The sequence below is a fragment of the Dermacentor variabilis genome, chromosome 9 (assembly GCF_050947875.1).
Source record: "Dermacentor variabilis isolate Ectoservices chromosome 9, ASM5094787v1, whole genome shotgun sequence".
Classification (NCBI taxonomy): domain Eukaryota; kingdom Metazoa; phylum Arthropoda; class Arachnida; order Ixodida; family Ixodidae; genus Dermacentor; species Dermacentor variabilis.
Window position 1 is genome coordinate 52,260,110 of NC_134576.1, and position 20,827 is coordinate 52,280,936.

General features: G+C 45.1%; 1 protein-coding gene across 2 annotated transcripts in view; it reads right to left on the reverse strand.

Annotated features, from left to right (window-relative positions):
• Positions 1-20,827, reverse strand: part of r (carbamoyl-phosphate synthetase 2, aspartate transcarbamylase, and dihydroorotase rudimentary) — a 178,089-nt gene that overhangs the window by 133,005 nt on the left and 24,257 nt on the right. For both annotated transcript variants that reach the window (XM_075704255.1, XM_075704254.1), the window contains exons 8-11: positions 16,578-16,763; positions 11,535-11,636; positions 7,888-8,038; positions 1,831-2,196 (exon numbers count right to left, since the gene is read on the reverse strand). In XM_075704255.1, coding sequence (XP_075560370.1) covers positions 1,831-2,196; positions 7,888-8,038; positions 11,535-11,636; positions 16,578-16,763 — 805 coding nt within the window. The remainder of the gene's footprint in view (positions 1-1,830; positions 2,197-7,887; positions 8,039-11,534; positions 11,637-16,577; positions 16,764-20,827) is intronic.

The window sequence follows — 20,827 nt, forward strand, 5'->3', positions numbered from 1 at the left end:
ACAGAGGCTACTGCATGTCTGAATTATCTGAAGCTAGCCTTTCTACATGGTCGAATATTTGATTGCAGTTGGCAGTCAAATTTGTGGGTGCCGGCTACGGGCACTAAGCGTGGTCAGCCATGGCGCCCAAGATCTACGCAGCTGCATGATGCAAATCTCCGACGCCGTAAGCCATATCGGTGCATTGCACCTAGTGCGATATATATGCACCGTGCACGCTGGCACTCATAGCCGTGCCATTACGGCCCAACCTTCTTGCAATTTGTTTATAAGAGTGCTTACTAACAAAATACTCTCCACCAGGAATGCTCTAGGAATCTGTGAAGTTGTTTTTACTGCTGAAACTAAAACGTCGAATTAATGAAATTCCTGATTTAAAGAAGTTTTTTGCTGCAAGAACAACTTTGTTATATCGAGGTTCGACTGTACTTAGTTAGGGCAGGTGCTTGCAAATCAGTGATGCTGCCCAGCGCATCTTTTTTTTTTTCACGCCGTTTGACAACCAATAAAATCTAGTCTAGCAATCAAACAAATGATTGCTGGAAGTTTCTCACTACCCTCATTTTTTTTGATGGGCCCGCATAATTGAGTTGGCTTGAAGGTGGTTACATGGCACGCATAACTTTTGCTATTTGTCCCTTTTGGCTGTTTGTCCTTGGGGCTGCATTCTCTGCAATCCACTTCATTTTCCATTTTTATTTTCCATACATTGGTTCAGATGCGGCTTTGCAGCCACTGCCCCACTGCCTTTGCTAACATTGTACCCTCAGCATGACACGGTAAAAATGAAAATTGAAATAAGAATGTGTCGAAATACGAGCTCTAGTTCTGTTAAACCTATTTAAAGTATAAAGCTAAGTTGTGTGAATATTATCACATCTGTAAAAAAATAATTGTAGTCCTTTATCCACGCATAAACTATGTATAAAGAGGCCCACGAAAAAGGTTTGTTGCTTCACTGTTACCTAAAAATTACAATCCAACATCGATAATTTCAACTCGAAGGGGTCTGAAGATTTGTTAAAATTAAATGGAGTTTGAATTCAAGGAAGCTCACTGAATGGAGGACTTACGTTCAGCACCCCATTAGGCAACGCATGTGCACCAAGCTAACACACGAGTGACAAGCTCTGGAAGTGTGGCTTCCTGGTGGGAGTGACAATGAAGCCAGCTGCCGTGAAGCCACACTTCTAGGCAAAATTCTCTATGCTGTGAAGCAGCCTCTCAAGACAAAATTCTAATAAAATCTCGAAGGTGACTTTTGTCCCTAACTTTTTTGAATTTTCAGTGCAGGTTATAGATGCCAAATACGGTACTGCCATATGGTAAAGCAGGGCACGGTTGCGCTGCCCAGCCCTCCTCCCTCACAATGAAATGCTCACCAAAATATGGTTGCTATGGCCTGGAATCGAGTACAAGATTAGGTGTCTAGCAGCACCATGCCATAGCCACTACGCCAACTTGGCTAAGCAACCCAGGAATACCTTAAAGAAGACACTATGTACAGCAAAACAAGTTTCTCTAGACTGTTCCAATTTCCGTCCAGGTAACCTTGTAACGTTATCATGCAGGATGATGATTGGCTGCAAATAAATAGTAATTTGAGGGGCTGCCCAATTGCTAAGCAATTCCCCTGCATGTGACTGCACTGCCACTCTCAGAGGCCATGCTCTGCCAAGCATAACCACCTGCTTTGAGTTACGGCCCACATGACAGAGGGCGCCACATGTCAACTATGGCACTCTAACCAGCACTGGCAGAGCAGTGTAAAGAGGCAGCGAGTTCCATTCTAATAAAAGAAATGCAATAAAAAATTGGCCGACCACTTGCCTCCTCCACAGTGTAGACAGCACAGTTGGGCACGACCTGCTCGCCGATTTCCTCGACCAGTTCAGCGAAGAGCTTGCGGTCCTCAGAGTTGATGATGGACTCGATGGGTGTGCCTAGAACGGCCACACCATAGCGGTCTAGCGTGCCGTTCTTCTGTAGCTCCACGCCGCAGTTGAGCGCTGTCTGACCGCCAAATGTGAGCAGAATGCCGTCGGGTCTTTCGGACTTGATCACCTCACCGACGTAGTAGGGTGTGATGGGCAGGAAGTACACCTTGTCCGCAAGCCCTGGTGATGTCTGCACCGTTGCTATATTGGGGTTGATCAGGATCGTTTGGATCTTTTCTTCCTTCAATGCCTTGATGGCCTGCAAGGAGAATAAGGCACAAGAAAACCATGGCAATTTGCAAAACATTACCTTAATCTCTGTCATCATCAACAAACTTTTACATGGCATTTTTGCTAATCATGTACCCACCGTGGGATCTCATTACTGAACCCGCTTAAATTGAACTGATGCTATGGTCCTGTCAAAATGATGCTCATTTCAATGTGTGATAACTAGGGCTGTGCGAATATCGAATATCAATGAATCGAATTGAATAGCGAACGTTCGAGTAATATGGTACATTCAGTGTAGAGAAGAGCACAGTGCCACATTTTATGTGCGCCGTGGAGCCCCCTAAGCTCATGCTGCTCAAGTTAGCGTTTCACTTTGCTTTCACCGCAGAAGGACCATCGAGCACGCCACGGACGGGCCACCCCGGTTGGCACGGTAGCGGACTTTGTCAATGCGAGTGCTTTACGTTGTTGGTCTGATGCAATGATTGCAGACATAGCGCCCAAACACCGCAATTCGCAGAACAGTACCGCATTGGCAAAGGCCACATCTGTCGATATAAGGTTTGCCCAAGTCAACAGGACCAATCGACATGATAACCGCGATGCACAGAGGGAATGGCAACATAAGCAGCGTGTATTTCGTAAAGTGTGAATATCGGGATGATTACCCGCTGATAGGCATGCAGATTGTGTTGGTTACGCAGCGACTAACTTCCCATCACTTCAACAGTCGTCAATGTAACCCTTATACGTGACCTCACAACTGATCACATGATGAGCCGCCTGTATAAATGTACTAGCGGCAAGCACTCTGCGACGACTTGAGGCCTGTTGTCATATCGGCCAGCGGCGAATTTTTGTCACGGCCACAATGCCTAGATCATTAGGCCTAATCAATGCTGCTTCATTGGCTGTTGGTGACTAAAGTTACGGCTTGACGCCGAACCGACGCAGATCTATTGGCACCAGCTGGGCAACACTCGGAAAGATGACAAACCATGCCGCAAATGAAGGTGAGTGCACGGAACGGCAACAAAGTTGTTCACGGCCACCATCTTTGCGACACATGGAACGGCGGTCTCTCGTTACTGACGGCATTCATAAATGCACATCAGCCTCTTTTTAAAGCAATGCTTTCTTTGTCTCTTCCTTCGACTTGCCTCTTCCTTGCCTCTTGCACGGACGCCGCGTCGGGGTGGTGGTTCGGAGCGTGTATATACATGACAGGAGTGTGGCAGAGAGGAAAGTCAATGCAAGAAACTTGTTTGGACTTTTCCGCCGCGTGGCATGTGCACAACGCCCTCTGGCACTCTCTGGGCATTGTCACATTAGCCTCTTGACAGCTGTAATTATCCGTGCCCCCTGCAAAAGCATTGCAGAAACTGCAGCATTTACCTTTCTCTGTTATACTAACGTGCAAGTCCAGAGGGGACGTGGATAGAACTGTGGAGAGGAAGGGGAAGAGGAGGCAAAGAAGGGGTCGAACCGACGCAGTCACAAAACGAGTGAATAGCTGCCTTGCTAGTCTGGCATTTTCCATACAGCGGGGGAGGGGAGAGGGAAAGATAACGTGAGAAGGCAAGGAAACAGTGGTTGTGGGCAAAGTGAAGGTATGGTATGCTTCTGTTATTTCTGAAAAAGTAAAAATACCATGCAAATTAGTCATGAGGTAATTGACGCAGCGCATGAAGACACAAAGCCGTATTAAAACACTGTAGGGTCTAGGCGACACTACGGAAGCAGTCGCACATCAAATCAACATTTTTGTGCCCGCCGCAGTAGTTTGACGGCTATGCCATTGCTTGAGGTTGTGGATTCAATCCTGACCGTGGCAGCTGCATTTCGACTGGAGCAAAATACAGTAGAACCTCGTTCGGACATTCCCACTAAGCAGGATTTCCCAGCGAACACAAAAATGACCAAATTGAGTTACGCTTACTTTTTACCTGTTCATGGTTCATACATTCCTGGAAAACACTATCTCTTGGCACCAACATTCAGCCCACTGCCAAACTGCGGTCGTACAAGACTGTTTTCCGGCTGCTAGATCACATGTAAGCAAGATGCGTGGGGTGCATGCAATCAAGAACAGTAGCTGCCTGCCACAGCAGCTTCACCGCAATACTTGCCTGTCTCACATGAAAACACTAGCGAGCACTCAGCTTCTTATTCTGGTACCAGCAAACATCCTTCCACGTCATCGCATGCCATATTCATAGCTATCACCGCCAACTCTATTGCGATAAGCATCTTCGCCTATCTATTTCAAAGCGTATGGTGATGCTGGAAGCGTACCGCATGCTTTTAATAGGCGGTGATACAAACAAGTCACCATTCCCTGCTGGAGACTGCGATTGTATGATATGTTTTCCGGCTGCTATATCCCGTGTAAACAAGAAAAGCAGGAGGTGTGCGCGATCGACAACAGTAGCCTCCCACCACAGCAGCTTTACCGCAATACTCGCCTGCCTATCTCACGTAAAAACACTGGCATGTACTCAGTTTTTAATTCCGGTACCAACAAATCTTCTCCCGGGTCGTTGCATGCTAGCATTTACAGCTATTGCCGCCAACCCTGTTGCGATAAGCCCCTTCACCTATCTGTTTTACAGCACGTGGTGCTTAATGCTGTTGGAAGCGTACTGTACGCTTTTAGTAGGTGATAAACCAAACGAGTCTCCATTCCTTGCTGCAGGCGGCGCAATGTGAGAGACACCTATCCCTCTGGCGGTATCAGGTGCCGCCCATTAGCTCGATTCTATTTCGGTTTCCTGTTACCATCTTAAAACACTACGCAATAGAAAAATAACAAAATGTGTCTCGGGCTGCCGAAGACCCATCAGCTCGACACACTTCGGCGCCTCGTGCCGCAATTCACGAAACGGTTTGCATTATGTAGATTTTTGCTACAGTTGAGTCTGTTCAATTTTTAATTTGTTGGATGGTAAGTTTTCCCTGTCAGTATGCTTTTTCTTGCACTTTTTCTTAAAACATATGAACCAGGTTTTACTGTACAAAAAAAAGCTAGCGCACTCAAATTTAGGTGCCCGTTAAAAAAACACCAAGGTGTCAAAATTAATCTGGAGTCTGCCACTATGGTGTGACTCATAATCTTTTTGGCACATACAGCCAGAAGATTTAACACTTCTGCCACGATGCGATGTACTATGTGAGGCAATGATGATGCTCAACCCTCTCAGAGATTATGAACAATGGCACACAACAACGCCTCAAGCAGACAAACAGCAGTGGTGCACTCAAGGCAATGTTTAACATCAGCTCGCCACTATCATATTGGACTAAACGTTGAAGAAATTACACATTCACTGTCCACATCACTGCTAATTATTGTCAATCAAAGCAAACGGCATAGAAAGCTTTACTTACATAGATTCCCACAGTGTGTGGGATCTGGATATTTTCTGTAGCTTCGAGCAACCTGCCAAAAAACTAGCTTTAGATTTACAAGACAGGTGTGAAAGTGTCATGTTCTGGTCATGTGAACTTGCCGTGATCGCGCAGATTCTAGAATCTTTGACAGGTGGCAAATCACACCGAACCTGACAATGAAATGGAGCAGATTACACCTGCTCTTTACTGTGAATGCCGGCAACACACGTCAAGTGATGAGCGATACTTTTGTCTGTAGCACAAATTAGCCTTATGATAAGCCACCTGCTATAGCGTTAGGATAACCCTTCTGCATTTTGGAGAAAAACTGGAAAGCAAAACTTCCTATGCAATAAATAAATTATTGCTGCAAAACACAGGCCCACTATTAAACTGAGAATCTCGTTGGTATTAAGTACAAAGCATAAATCATTCGTTAGCTTCTGGAAAAAAAGAACAAGAAGCACTTTATTCTATTCACCAAAAGTTCTATTGATAAAAACATTTTCTAGACCTTCCTATACCAGAACTGAGCAGTAATCAGTGCCGGCATAGTAATTTGGGGTTCCCTTTAATAAGAGAAGACCGTACTGTCTGTGTTGAATTCTATGTACCTATGTTACTGATAGCTTGCTAGATTCTTGTTCTGCAATTCTAGAAGACTTCCGAACATGTGCAGCCCCGTATTTTCTTGCAGGCGCTCATAACCACACTACAGTTGATCCTCACAATAACGAAATCGGCGGGGAACACGAAAAAATTCGCTTTCAGGAGAATTTCGTTGTTGCGAAAAGAGACAGCACAGATAGGTAATGCATCGCAGAACAAAAATTTACTGTCAAAATTCTGTTAGCCTACTTCGGCAAGCTTTGCACGAGGATATAGAACCGCAATGCCGACACTACGAAGCGCCCCGTATGTGTCGACCAGCAGTGGCAGCACTGCCATGGTGCATTATTCTCGATCAAATGCTTTCGGAGATGCGATAACTTTTGTGAGATTTTGCGTAACTCGGCACAAGACACAGAGAAACAGCGCATGCAGCAGCATTTCTCCAGTGCATGCTGTTGCCCGTATAGGCACCGACTCGTGTGGTGCCGAGCACAAAAGTGATCGTATCTCTTAGCCGAAGGCAAACGATCGAGATAACGGCCCTTTCACACAAATCTACGTCCGGCGCCAAATCTGCACACAATGCCTGTCGGGTGGCACCAAAACCAGCGTTCTTGAAGAAAGGGATGCATATTCCCGGACGATCGCTCAATCACGGCCTGACGCGTGACACTCCATATGCTGTGACCACCATCTCAAGCGTCATAAACAACTCCATGTCGGTGGGGCATGGATTTCCTTGTTTTTGCTGCATTTTTCTCACCGAGGTGCACATTATGCAGTGCACTGCCGCAATTGGTGATTGTTGTTCAAAATGCGCCATCAGCTTGCATTCAATTCAGTTTCGCCTCACGCGATTGGCCTAGGCCTCGCTGAGTCGTCAGCCGCGAGAAACGCAAACTGAACGTGTGTTTCAAACAACGATGTACGATCTCGCCTAATAGGCGTGCAAAAAGTGTCGTCATACGTCGGTAGCAACATGTGTGCCACTTCAAACGGGCGATCAACAAACAAGATGGCCACCATGCCGTGTTTCCAGCCCACTAATCACTTTCGGCGCTTGGTTGTTTTTGTGAACAAAAATGGCGGTGCCCCCACATGCATAAACTGGTGGTATTTCAAGCAATCTTAGTGCAAAACAATCGCATTTGAGCACATTTTGGAGCCTCCTAGCCTTCTGCGAGTAGGTAATATGCGGAGTTACTTTCCGGCAAATTTCGTTGATGCGGGATTGCAGTACAGCGACATTTCGTTGCCGGGAGGTACGAAATGCATTCAATCCTATGGACGTTCGCCGAGGATACGAAAATGTTTCGTTGTCGCAGCTTTCGACTGTATTATGGCCCAACCTACTTGCTATTTGTTTATAAGTGCTTACTGGCAAGATACTATTCATGAGGAATGCCTTGGAAACTTTTGTTTCATTATAAACAATGGCAAATTCTGGTAGCTTTCTGTGATGCATCTACTTGAAGTTCATACAAAGCTTTTCATGGAAGCTTTTTATGTACGCTACCAGAAATGAGGTTTCTTATAGCATCCAAAATTTCATTGCTGTTGGCCCCTGAACAACTGGACACAAATTAAAAGAAGTCTGCGGTGTGTAAGGAGCAACACACAGTTTGTGTTTGCAATACTACTGTACTGCCACTACCTTTGTTGCTAACAGCTTTTACAATCCACATAATTAATGCATTAGGAATTAGACTCCCACCTGAGAGCCTGAGTAGTCAAACTCTCCAGCCTGGCCAATGGACAGTCCTCCTGATCCAAGAATGAGAACCTTGCGGGGTCGCTTGGAGCCAAGGGCGGGGGGCGGTGCAAGCGCTGCAAACTTGGCCGAGATGCGTTCCTCGATGGGGTAGCTGCCGAAATTGAGGCCCACACATCACACTACGGCATGTATGCGCAGGTTCATTCAAAGCAACACAATGTACACTTGCTTACAAGCGACCGTCAGTGGTGCAACCTGTGCTCCTTGAAAAAACCGAGGAAGATGATGTATGTGGACGAAGACAGCTCCACGGACATGCACTGGGCCCTGTGAGCAGAGCTTTAGCTGCCGGATCTTGGCCACTGGAAATTGTCATTCGAAGGAAGAGCGAAAGCTAAACAATCTAGCAACACTCAAGGTGCAGTTAGCTACCGCCACTGTAATTATGGCCACTGCAAAGAGGAGAGACTTCGTCTTTTTACAGTCCTCAAAGGAACAGGTGGGGAAAAAGGAGGCAATGAGTGCCCTTTTAAAACACAATAAGTACCTTCCGCCTATTGCTTCAACAATCACTAAGCTACCTTTTTGATGAAAGATGTTCGGAAGGGTCAACGGTTTCATCTCGTCTTGCCTGAACAGCAACAAATATGCCTGACAGAGAAGACTTCTTGTTTCTATACTGGCGCTCATGTCGGTCCACATGCACGTATTACCATGCTTAAAGGAATGCTAAATGCTAAATCAGTTTAGACTGACAAATATTCTTTAAAAACTATTTTCATTAATCTTGTTATACAGTTAAACCCTGCAATAACGAAATTGGTAGGGAAAGCAAAAAAATTAACTTTCGCGAGAACTTTGTCATTGCAAAGTGAGACAGCACAGATAGGGAGTGCATTGCAAAACGAAACTTTATTGTCAAAATTCCGTTAAGCCTACTTTGGCAAGCTTTGCTTGAGGCACAGAACGTATAACCACATTGGCGACAACACAAAGAGCGCCCCATGTGTCAATCAGCGAGGAGAGCATTGCCACTTGCCATGAAGCATTCCTGGTCGATCACTTTTGGCAATACGATCACTTTCGGGAGATTCCACGTAAACTGGTACCAGATGCGGAGCAACCGCGTTCCACGCATACAACAGCGTTCTTCCAGTACATGCTGTCGCCAGCAGACATTGACCCATCCGGTGCCGAGCGCGAAAGTGATTGTATCTCGTATCCCCGAAAGTGATCGACCGAGAATATGGTTGCTTCATGCAAATCTACGTCTGGTGACGCCGAATATGCATGCGATGCCTGTTGGGTGTTTCCAAAACCAGCGTTCTTGCAGCAAGGGACGCATATTCTCAGACGATTCGTTGAATCACGTCCGGATCCGTCGCAGCCCACGTTGGTGGGACATGGACTTCTTTATTTTTGCTGCACCTTTCTCACTGAACCGCAGATTATGAAGTGCGCTTAGTAAGCAAAACCGTTGTCGCATGTCTGTAGCGACATACAGTTGTGCCATTTGAAACGGGTCATCAACAAACAAGATGGCAGCCGTGATGTCCACCTGGCAGGCGCGATCGCTTCTGACGCTTGGTTATTTTTGTAAACAAAAAATAAAAGCACCATGCAAGCCTAATGTAGTGGTATGTTGCGCAATCTAAGTGCGAAGCAAAGGCATTTGTGCTCTTTTCTGAGTCTGCTAGCTCCGTGCAAGTAGGCATATGAGAGGTAAAGTTTCAGGAAATTTCACTGATGTGGCATTCGCAGCTCAGTGAAATTTTGTTGTTGAGGGATACCTATGAAATGCATTGAATCCTATGGGCGTTCGCTGAGGCTACGAAAATATTTCGTTGTCGCAGAATTTTGATATTGTGATTTCCACTGTAATAGGTTGATTATATAAGAGATAATGAAATTTAAGGTTTAATTTTTTAGATCTCACACTGAACCACAGAGCCAGTATGTCAGTGTGATGTCACAGATTTCTATGTATTTCTCTTGCATTTGGGCCTCACTGGCTCAGTAAAAGTTCGCGCAACTTCCCAAGTTCAATCTTTATCTCCTTTACAATACAATGTGGTTCATATATAAAGGTAAACAATTAACTAGGTCATAAAATACATAATCAAAATCTACGACATGACGTCAAGCTGGTGGGGGAACTTAAAAAATATACATACCACAAAATTGATTAATCCTGACTGGATTGCAACACCTGGCTTTGAATGTGCACAACATGCTACTAAACGAGTTTAACGTTTGAGACCACTGCAACCATTAGAACACAGCCAAGTTGTCACATTCAAGATAACTAATGTTTGACATAACAAATTAAACCTAACACTTTTTCAGAAACTTTTGCTGCATAAAAAAAAAATAGAAAAGAAGGTGCAAGTACTGTATTTACCCAATTTCAACACACACACAATTTTCACGAGCTTAAATCAAGAAAATGAAAGTGCACCTGAATGTAACACGCCGCTTATTAAAAAAAAAATATAGCATGCCCTCCCACATTCGTGATGAGAAAAAATGAGACTCAGAATTTACCTTCACAGAGGGAAGTTTTTTAATGAGCTTTGATAATGAGAGCAATGCAGAGTCGTTGCCATTTGCACTTCATTGGCCACAGATAGAAAGCACACAGGAGTGGTATTCTCAAGCGATCACTTTTAGAAGATAACACTATCCCTTTCTCAAGACTCTGAGTGGGACTTGTCGATGTATGTGTCCAACAGTTTTCCTGGTCCTGTGCGCAGACAGTGAGTTTGGCATAGCACCAGAAACGCCGGGGCCAATTACTCTGACGCATTTGTTGGAGAGTCTCATGAAATCTCATGAAAGTGATAGTATCTCCAAATGTTATTGGCTGGAAATACAGCTCAAGATCCTATTCCAGCACAAAATGAACCAACAGCAACCTGCACAAAAACATGCTCTGTCACCATTTTGTGATGGCAATGAGGCTGCGTCTGACGGCTCTTGCGGTAGGCTGTTGCCAATGCCGCAAACGCAGTTTTGGTTTCGTGCCTTATTGTAACATGTAGTCAATTTCCAGATCCATTTCCTTGAAAAATATGTGTGCGTTATTCGGGTAAATACGGTAAGCTAAAGTACAATGAAATTCATGAATTCAAGCCAATGTGATCAGCACTACACATTGGGTGTGAACTTAATGGCATGTTCAACTAGTCTATTCAGAGTGCTTGGGCAATGTTCCAAAAGCTATGTAAGGCGAAACCTGAGCTCTATTACGAGACTAAATAGCTCCAACGTGATAATGAAACTTGATTACTCAGCCTGGTTCCCCTAAACGGTCAGGAAGGTGCACAAGACACGTGCCGCTCTCCCACGGAGAAACCACCTGGCAAAATGCAGTTCATGTGCTTCAGCTTGTAGAAAACAAAATGGCCATGAAATGGCTTGACACCCTCCAATATTAATTTCTGGCATTTGCCTGCACGCCCCTTTACCATCTAACTTGGCTTAGTTGATTACACCTTCCGGATACTGCGAGTAAGAAAGATGTCTGCTCAGCACCATTCCACATAGATTCACACAAAACAGTTTTCAACTAATGCGGTAGGTGTGCCAGCTCTCATGAAAGAGGCAGATTCTTCTGGCTCACAGCAAACGGCACAGGCTGTACTTACTAAGTTTTGCTGGCAACAGAGTCCTTCACGGAGTCAAGGAAGATGTCAAACAGAAACTCCAGGTCAGCCGGACCAGCCATGTGCTCCGGATGAAACTGCACACTGTAAGTTTCCCGTAGGCAGTGTGTGATAAATGCAATATATATAGATAAAATCTTATTTGTAAGGTCAAGTACTAATCAGAAAATCTCGCCACAAAAAAAATAAACAAATTCTCTGGTTTTAAGTGCCAAAACCACAATATGGTTATGCGGCATGCTTTAGTGACGGACTCCAGGTGGCGTTTGTTGTGTGGTGGCAGGTACAGTGGAATCTCGTCGAGGTGTTCCTCGCTGTTGCATTATCCTGGCTGCTATGTCGCGTTTTGCACTTCTTGTCCAAATCCCATTGACACGCCATCCTTTGACATGTCACCATTCTGTAATATTCCCACATCTCACTTGAATGTGGTGGCCACGTTCGTTTAGCGGTACAGCCAGCTAGGATGTTGCAACAAGCGACCGGTACAGTGTAAAAAATGTCTGGCACAATGCAACAAGTAACTGCCACACTGCAGCAAGCGACCAAAGTTTGCATTAAGCGATTCAAGCTGAACAAGCCAGGCGCTGCACAAGCATATCGGGAGAAAACCTGCACAGAACATTTGGCGAAGGACCTGAAAAAAATAGTCCAGCGATTAAAACTTACCAGGAATCACACACACTGGACCAAATCCACCAAGCACAGGGCTACATTTACAATAAAACCTTGTTAATTTGAACTCAGTTTATTCAAAATCCCGCATAATTCGAAGGTTTTCAGCGGTCCTGACATTTATCACGCAACTTTTACTGCATGATTTGAACAGCTGGCACACCTCTACCATTCAGTGGTTTTTAACAGTGGCTTCTGAAATTTGGGACTCTACAGGACGCGCGGCGCCGTTTGATAGCCATGGAGGCTAGGTTTCATTGGCAGAATCGCAACCAGGTGTCACTAGTTCACAACTTTTACAGTGGAGCTGTCTTAGACTAGTTTCTAGCATTTCATGATGTGTGTAGGCAAAAACTATCATCATGTGGAATGATCCTGGTGTCAGTGCAGGAAGGATCCCAGCTCAGTGGCACATACCCCTGGGGGCTTGGGGACCTGTAACGCACCCTTGAACTAGCCTTGTCATGTGCGATCTATAATCTTTGCCATCTATGCAAAGAACGACAGCGCAGCTGTTGTGCCCTATGCATTACTGACGACGGGCGAGAGCCTTGCCGTGGAATGTGTCGACGCATTCGCCGTAAGGACTGGGGACGGAATCATTGTCACCCCCGTATCCCGTATACATTCCTCCAGGTATGTCGAAGAGAGACCTTGAAGGCTTTATGATCGACACATCTGGGCGGATCCTCCCAGTGGACCCCAATCTTATCGTCATTGTGGGTGACTTTAATGTCGATGTGTCTTGTCCCGACGGAAGTGGTTCTTGGCGTTTCTCTTGGGAAGGTTTGGCCTTCAATGTTACGAGACCAATGTCCCCACAATGCGCCATCGGTCGTGCATAGATCTAACATTCACTAAGAACATCTCCAGTGTCGTCACAAAGCCCATGGCCGTCTATCATGGCGACCAGAAAGCCATAATTACTGTGGTCACAAGATAAACGTAAACATAAATAAGTATAACAAAGCGGGTACTTGTGTTATATTGTTTTATTTAATTTTCGTCATAGTTATATACAGCTCCGTTGGTCATCCACCTTCACAGAGTGGAATGGTTCTGAATTTTTGTTCTTGGTGCTTCATTGCACCTCAACAGTCAAGTTTTACACAATGCTGGTCTAGGAGGCTGGCGTTAGTTGACAGAGCAACAACCAGGTGCCGCTAGGTCACCATTTTCTCTATCTGGTTTTTGCAACTTTCTGGTTCCATTTCCATTGCTTCTTTGTCCAGCATTTCTGTCGTAGAATCGCTGCACCAGTGATATCCACCAAATCGTTTGTTGACATTTTCTACCTGTTCTGTGCTGCGATTGGACGTGTTCATACTGTCCTGGTGACTTCATTACTGACTATGTGCACAATGTCGGTGTTAAGATGATGCCCAAGTATGAAACTGACTCTGTGCCAGAAGGTAGGCCTAAATGAGGCTGAAAAGTTCCAAAACACAGCTGACTGAAAAGCACAAGGTGCCTTTGCCAACCCTTTAGACAATACTGAAAAACAAGGCAAAGATCCTTGAAGCCTACGGCAAAACCCATTCGACGAAGCAGAGAAGGATTTGTTTTCCTACATTGAAGACACTTAGATAAATTGGCTACACATGCAAACGCAGCACATCTGCCTGTTAATAGCATGCTGCTGTGCGAGAAGGTCAATGAACTTGCACGGTGGCTGGGCCACGAGAAATTTAAGTGTAACAATGGCTGGCTATCCCAACTTATATACAGTCGCCGACCGATTTTCTGGACTCCAAAAATTCGGACATGCCCGATTATTCGGTCAGCTTCGCGGCACCGCCATTCCCCCCATAGACCATAATGTATAACAACAGCCGAAAGTTCGGACACGTTGCAACCTCTCGTCTGATTTTTTGGACACTCCTTGAGCCAACTCGATCGAAAGCATCATGCACCGACTATGACCGGCGCATAGTTCGACTTGCTGAACGCCATTTTTGTTTTGAACAGAGCCTCCTTGCTGCCCCACGAAGTGGCACTACTGGAAATCCCCGCTCATCATCGTTTCTGCCTGGTTCGATAGAGTGGCTCTACAGCAGTTCCGGTTTCAGCTTAGTAAACCATGTCAAGACAATCCAGCAGCTGATTTGTTTCTTCGCGCACGACGCTGCGAGCAGGCTACGTTTTTCGTTTGTGCGACTGGTGTCGGCGTGGTGGTGTTTGCTTTGTGTGCTGTGTCGAGGTTTCGGTGATCCAACACGGTGTACGGAAACAACACGTCAAGTGTCTAATGGTGCAGACAGTGCCCGCGCAGACTTCGCTGGGGAATGCCGGCAAGCGGGTGCCGGGAGGCCTAAGATTTGTCGCCTTCCGATGTGCTCCCTACTGACGCGGAAAATGTTCTGCCGAGACCTGCGCAGTGGTTGCATTGCGATTCCGGACACCGTCTCATTTGACAGTTTCACAGGTGCTGACACTGCTGTACTGACATGCGCAGAACTCGACGACGCTGAGATCATTCGTCAGGTTTCTGCTGCACCGCCGTACGATGACTCCGAGTCGGAAGATGACGCACAATGTGCTACACTGCCGTCGCATGCGGAGTGTGCACAAACAGTGACTGTGCTTTCAGCCACCTATAGTGGCCGTACGACCCTCTCCGAGATTCAGGCTTATCTGACTGCGCGTAAACGGAACAGCGTGCAACGGCGCATTCACGATTTCTTCAAGCCTACTTCCGAGCCCGAATAAGCGCGTGGAAATAAAGGATTTCATTTTTTTTTTCTTAATCTGCTTTTTCGGACACCTGTTTATTCGGACATTTCCGCAGTCCCCGTGAGGTCCGAATAAACGTTCGGCGACTGTACTGCCACAACCTCACATTCTTGGCAGTGCTCGGCAAAAGCGGGAGTGTCGACACCAATGTTTTCAAGCATTGGAAGATGCATACACTGGCTTAACTGCTTGATCAGAACACCGAGGACAATGTTTATGACTTGGACGAGGCTGCATTACTTTACAAAATGCTACCAATGATGACCTTTGCCCGAAAGGATGCAGTTGTAACGGGGAAAGAAAACAATCCAAGGACAGGATAACTGTCCTGTTTGGTGTAGTCACAGTCACAAGCTTCCACTACTGATCGCTGGTAAAGTGGAGATGCCTTGGTGCTTTAAGAATGCGCAACTCCCTTTTAAGGACAACGTGCTCTACAAAAATGACAAAACGGCCTGGATGACAGCTGCGCTATTCGAGAAGTATGTGTGGCATCTTGACCGCAAGTTTGCTGCTGCAGGGTGGAAAGCTGTTTTTGTCGTGGACAACTGCCCAGCCTATGCTGACATCCAGAACTCGAAAGCAGTTAGGCTTGTCTTCCTACTGCTGAATGTTACAGCAGTGTTGCAGCCTATGAATCTAGGAGTAATTTTGCAAGCAACGAAGATTTATTGCTACCATTTGCTAAAAAGAATACTCCGGTGCTACGACAACTGTGAAAACTATTCTACAGACCTTCTGGGTGTCATTTGTTCAATTGTGCAAGCCTGGAAGCAGGTGCAGGGGAATAGGATCAGGTGTTACTGCAAGCAAGCTGGGTTTTCCAAACAAGAAGATAGTTCCTCAAACAATCTGAACGACAGTTGTGATGACATGTCAGATGCCAACTGCACTCTGCATCACGAAGGGGAGGCACTGTGTGCACGGAGGAACGACTTTGACGAAGACAGCGAAAGCTTGTGCGACGCATTAAACTTCGCGTACTATTTGAGCACTGAATTTGATGCATAAAGGTCTTATGCAGACTTGGAAAAATTACAATCACTCTCCTTAAGATGTCTTTATCTTGCGTGATGGCGGCACACGAGCTGTGCCATCGTTCTTACATTTATTTCGGCAGAAGGGTGAAGGCAGCGAGCAGAGCAGTGGCTGCAGAGGCCAGTGTTGTAGGCTTCTAGAACGAACGCTAGCGTGCAACGTGCTTGCGCTGTCTGCACACGCCGCCTAACTTTATCTTTTGCAGTGCCGACCAAGAGTGCCGACCTTTACCATCTGTGCGTAGTGGCGTCATTTAGTGCTACAAGGCATTAATCATGTCTTCATGTCTCAGGGTAAAGCTAGAAGATAAGCATATACTTTTGAAAGTAACATCCAAGTTCACTGAACATTTCACTTTCATGCTTGTTCAAAATTTTTCTCAACTTATTTGACACTGATTCATGTTTATGTGAACTGAAGTTTCCCCATTGACATGCCTCCATACTATACTAGCAAGCGCCCAAAGCAAAGTTACAAATGCAGCCCTTAAGAAGACAAGAATACAAACACGGCAAAGCAAACTGAGAAGAAAATACCAGTTCCAGGGATGGAAACACGCAGAAAGTTTCTAGTACCAACCTGAAGAATGGTAGTTTCCTGTGGACAATGCCTTCATTAGTGCGGTCATTGGCATTGGTGAAAAGTGCTGACCACTCCGAGGGAAGTGTCGAAGCTTCCACGGCGTAGCCATGATTCTGTGTGGTTATGCAGCAGCGACCGGAATCGCTAAAGAGGCAGGGCTGGTTGTGGCCACGGTTGCCGTATCTGAAAACGTTTGAGAAGGTGACGCAAAACGGCAAGAGTGCATCGGCCACAAATACACTTCACGTGGAATTAAAATAGTGCAGTACACCAAATGATAGTGCATGAGTAAGGTGAATAAGTCCAGCTGTGATGACGATTTCAATGGAAGTGCGGCCGCTGCTTGAGTTGCATTCTACAACCTGCCATTATGGAGCAAATCAGCATCGCAGCTCTATCCACTGAAGGTACACGAATTTCTGATCATGTAATATGCATAGCTGTAGAACCTATTATTGGCATCAAAAAGCATGACTGATTCCTGGACACCTAACTTTCAGCGCAAAAGGCAAGAATTGACTAATTGCTCGTCATGGCGCCACCATAAATTACCGTATTTATTCAAATACAAGGCGAGATCTTTTCTTCAAGAATACTTAACCTCTAAGTCACCCCTCACCTTATATGCTATACTGGTCGATTCAGTTACTGTTTCAATATGGCAGCAGCAGTGCCACATTTTCAGTGATCCAGATTTTAGACAGCAGCACATACTGTAGCAACTAATAAACCGTGGCAGTTGAGCAAGCAGCATATTTTTGTCGGTGTAACTGGCATCAAGAATTGCAAAATTTGGACAATGGCCAGGTACGGATTATATGCGAATTTAGTTTTGAGGTGTGACTTCACAGCAGCGTGAATTTCGCAGGCTCGAATTTGCATATAATTCGCACTGATTATTTCGGGGGTGATCCCCGAAGAGTCTGAATAATCGGTCAGCTACTCTATATTGCCTTATATTAATGTACACACCTAAGGTCTTTTTCTTGGGTCTCCCAACTGCATCTTCGTCTTATAATCAAATGAATACGGCACTTCTCAAATACTCAAAGTTGCCAGAAGTGGCACCATCCATGGCAGCGCATTCAAGTGATTACTATATTTACTTGACAGCAACTATGGCTGTGGCATGAAACTGGCTTGACAACACTGGCACAACAACGACACAATGATGACGTCAATTATGGCAGCATGGCAGAAAACCTTGTTTTGAGCTCTTGACTACCGTTGCAGTAAAACATTGCGATTCCCGCAAGGACAAAAAGGTCTCGTTCTGCTGTAGACTACTTTACATGCAATTTGCATGCTATGCTAGAAATTATCACTAGATCATTCAGCTACCATAAGAGTGATTGCTAGCACGTGGACTTGCCTAGACTTTGTGCTTGTGGCTTCAAACGTTCCTGTGAGATTATTTATTAGGCTTTGTCACTGTAACTTTCGAAGCAATCATAGTTTTCTAAACAGAGCAAGACAATAAGACAATTACTATATTTATTCGAGGGGTTTTTTTTTTTCGCGGTGTCTTTAGCCTCAATGTCACCCCCCACCATATACGCGAATTTTGCTGTTAGGTCTGGCCTCAGGGCAGTGCTAATTTCGCCATATAGTGTGGCTTTACGGCAGCGCACATTATACACTATAGCCACACTATACGGCGAAATTCACACTGCCGTGAAGCAATACTTAAAGGCAAAAATTCACATATAACCCGCACTCCACGTGTTGGAGCTGCCTTTCCCAATATTTCCCGGTCGCCATTTAGTGTTTTGGCTGTCTTAGTAATTCAGTATTTCAGGCAATCCCTGCAGAGTCTGAATAATCCGTCGGCTACTCTATATAGCCTTATATAAGTATGCATACTTAAGCTTCTTTTTTTGGGTCCTCAAACCGGCACTCTCCTTATAATTGCGACCACCATATAATCGAATAAATATGGTAGTTTCTGTGTGCATGTGTAATAGCGGTGAATTCTTGCATTTGTAGCACAATATTCTGTTGAAAATGATCAGCTTGAAACTGTTTGAAGTTTTAGCAAATTCATGTACTAATCACCACCGTCACGCTGGCTGAACATTCACGCTTGCAGCTCTTGTAAACATTAGCCCAAGGGTTTCCTTCAGTAATTTTTGTAAGAAACTCTGTCCCCTTGAAACAGTGTGGATGCTTATCTGCAGTGCACATGCCATGTTTTCCTGCTTTTTCGACAGTGTAGCTATCACCACCATGATGATGCCTCCCGAGACCTACATCACTGAGATAATGCAGGCACAGCAGCAAAGATCGAGTTCCAGAGGAAGCAACTAAAGAGCTGATTTGTAGACTTTCGATGTAGTGCATGTACTAGTCTTCAGCTGCATAGCACCGGTCCTTGCTGGTGCTGTCAACAAAAAACCTTGCTATAACCCTTTGCTTGGTGTATACACCACTTTGAACTAGAGAATGTGCTGAACCTTCCCCAGGAGTTTTGCCATTGCCACGGATCAAGGCTGGGCAACGATACTTAGCAATTGTATCATGATACCATACAAGATACTGGGGCAACAAGTATTTGAGATACATATGCAAGACACTACTGCAATTATTGTATCTAATACGATACTTCCATTTGTATCTTAGGATACTTCGACACATCCGAAAATTTCTCATTATATATCTATATAATGTAGCAGCAAACACATACACTCAAAAATTCTTGCTTGGAAATTTCGGAATTCAGACCAATCTTGTTGTATTTGAATGAAATGTCTGCTAGTATCTCAAAATTTTTGTCTTTCTTGCTCAAAGTATAATATTTTCATTCTGAAACAATTTATTGGGGTTGCTTTAGCTGCTTAATATGAAAGCTCTTTACAGTCAACAACCGATTTTCTGGATGCCCGATTTTTTGGACATGCCTGATAATTCAAATGCCTTCGTGGCACTGCCATGGTACCCCTAAAAGTCAATGTATGAGAATGTTCGAAATTTCTGCCGCAAAAAACCTCCGCCGTCTGATTTTCCGGCGGACATTTTGCCATGACTGCAGGTCCGAAACGGGACTGATCGAAGCCACCAACACCGCCATTTTGATTATCTCGATGCCTCGAACAGGCGCTCTCGCACGCAGATCTGCTGACAGCCGTAGCCACCACCACAATGGCACTCTAGATCTAGACTTAGCTACTTCGACGCTCGCTACCAAGCGTCTCGCTGTTCAGTGCAGTGTTTTTCATTAACAAAATTTGCTGCTGCTAGCAATGCAACTGACTCCGCCTTTATAATCCTTGCCAATGGCTTCGAAGCTTGAAAGGCATGACGCATTGAACAATACCAGTTCCTGAAAGTCAGCTTCCCCTCAATACAGCATACGCGAGGCATTGCGGTGAAGCATATCAAAAGTGGTAAGGGGCAATTGTCCCAGGACACAGTAGGTACTCCTTAATTATACATACGTGCACCAGCAGTCTTGTCACAGTACGAGCACCAACACACTTAATAAGTATACTGACAGGCCTTCAGAACTATTTTGGACGTGCCTGCGGCTATTTGAGCCGCTGGGGGCAGTATGAGGCATGCATTCGTTTTTTTCGAACTGCCCGATTTCTCAGACGTTTTTGCAGCCTGTAGGGAGACCAAAAAATTGGACGTTGACTGTATACGCTGTGCTGTCAGAGGTTTTTGCTTGTTGCTTTTGTAATTGATGAGAGTTGCTGCTCTGCTTGCCGACCAGCTAGCAGTTCGCCATCTAACTACAAGACTATAAATAAGAAGCCGCAAATACTGCTGTGGAGTTTTACCTTGTCTGTAAATGTATGACCGTTTATACAGTTGAACCCGGCTATATCGAACTCACAAAAGAATGCCTATCAGTTCAACATAGAGCATAACTCGATATAAGCCTGCTAAATAATTGGATGTCGTAAAAGCACATACCATTTATAAAATAACTTTATTGATAAAACTAGCTTAGTTACGCATGAAATAGTCCTAGGTTTTCTTCTGCTTGAGAATTTTGCTGCTTGTGACACACGCACTTCTCCACATTGTCTAAGGAGTCGGAGCAGCTGAGGCTGCAACATTCCGCATTCGCGCAGAAGCACCGGACTAGTGCGGGTACACCAATCACTTCGGAGGAACTGGACAAAGCACTGTTGTTGCTTTCCTCATGGAGCCAACTTTCACTTGTGCTCGGTACGCTGTCGGCAATGTAGTCTTCGTTTTCGGGGTCTCCTGTGGTCTTGACACCATCATTTGCACTCACAAAC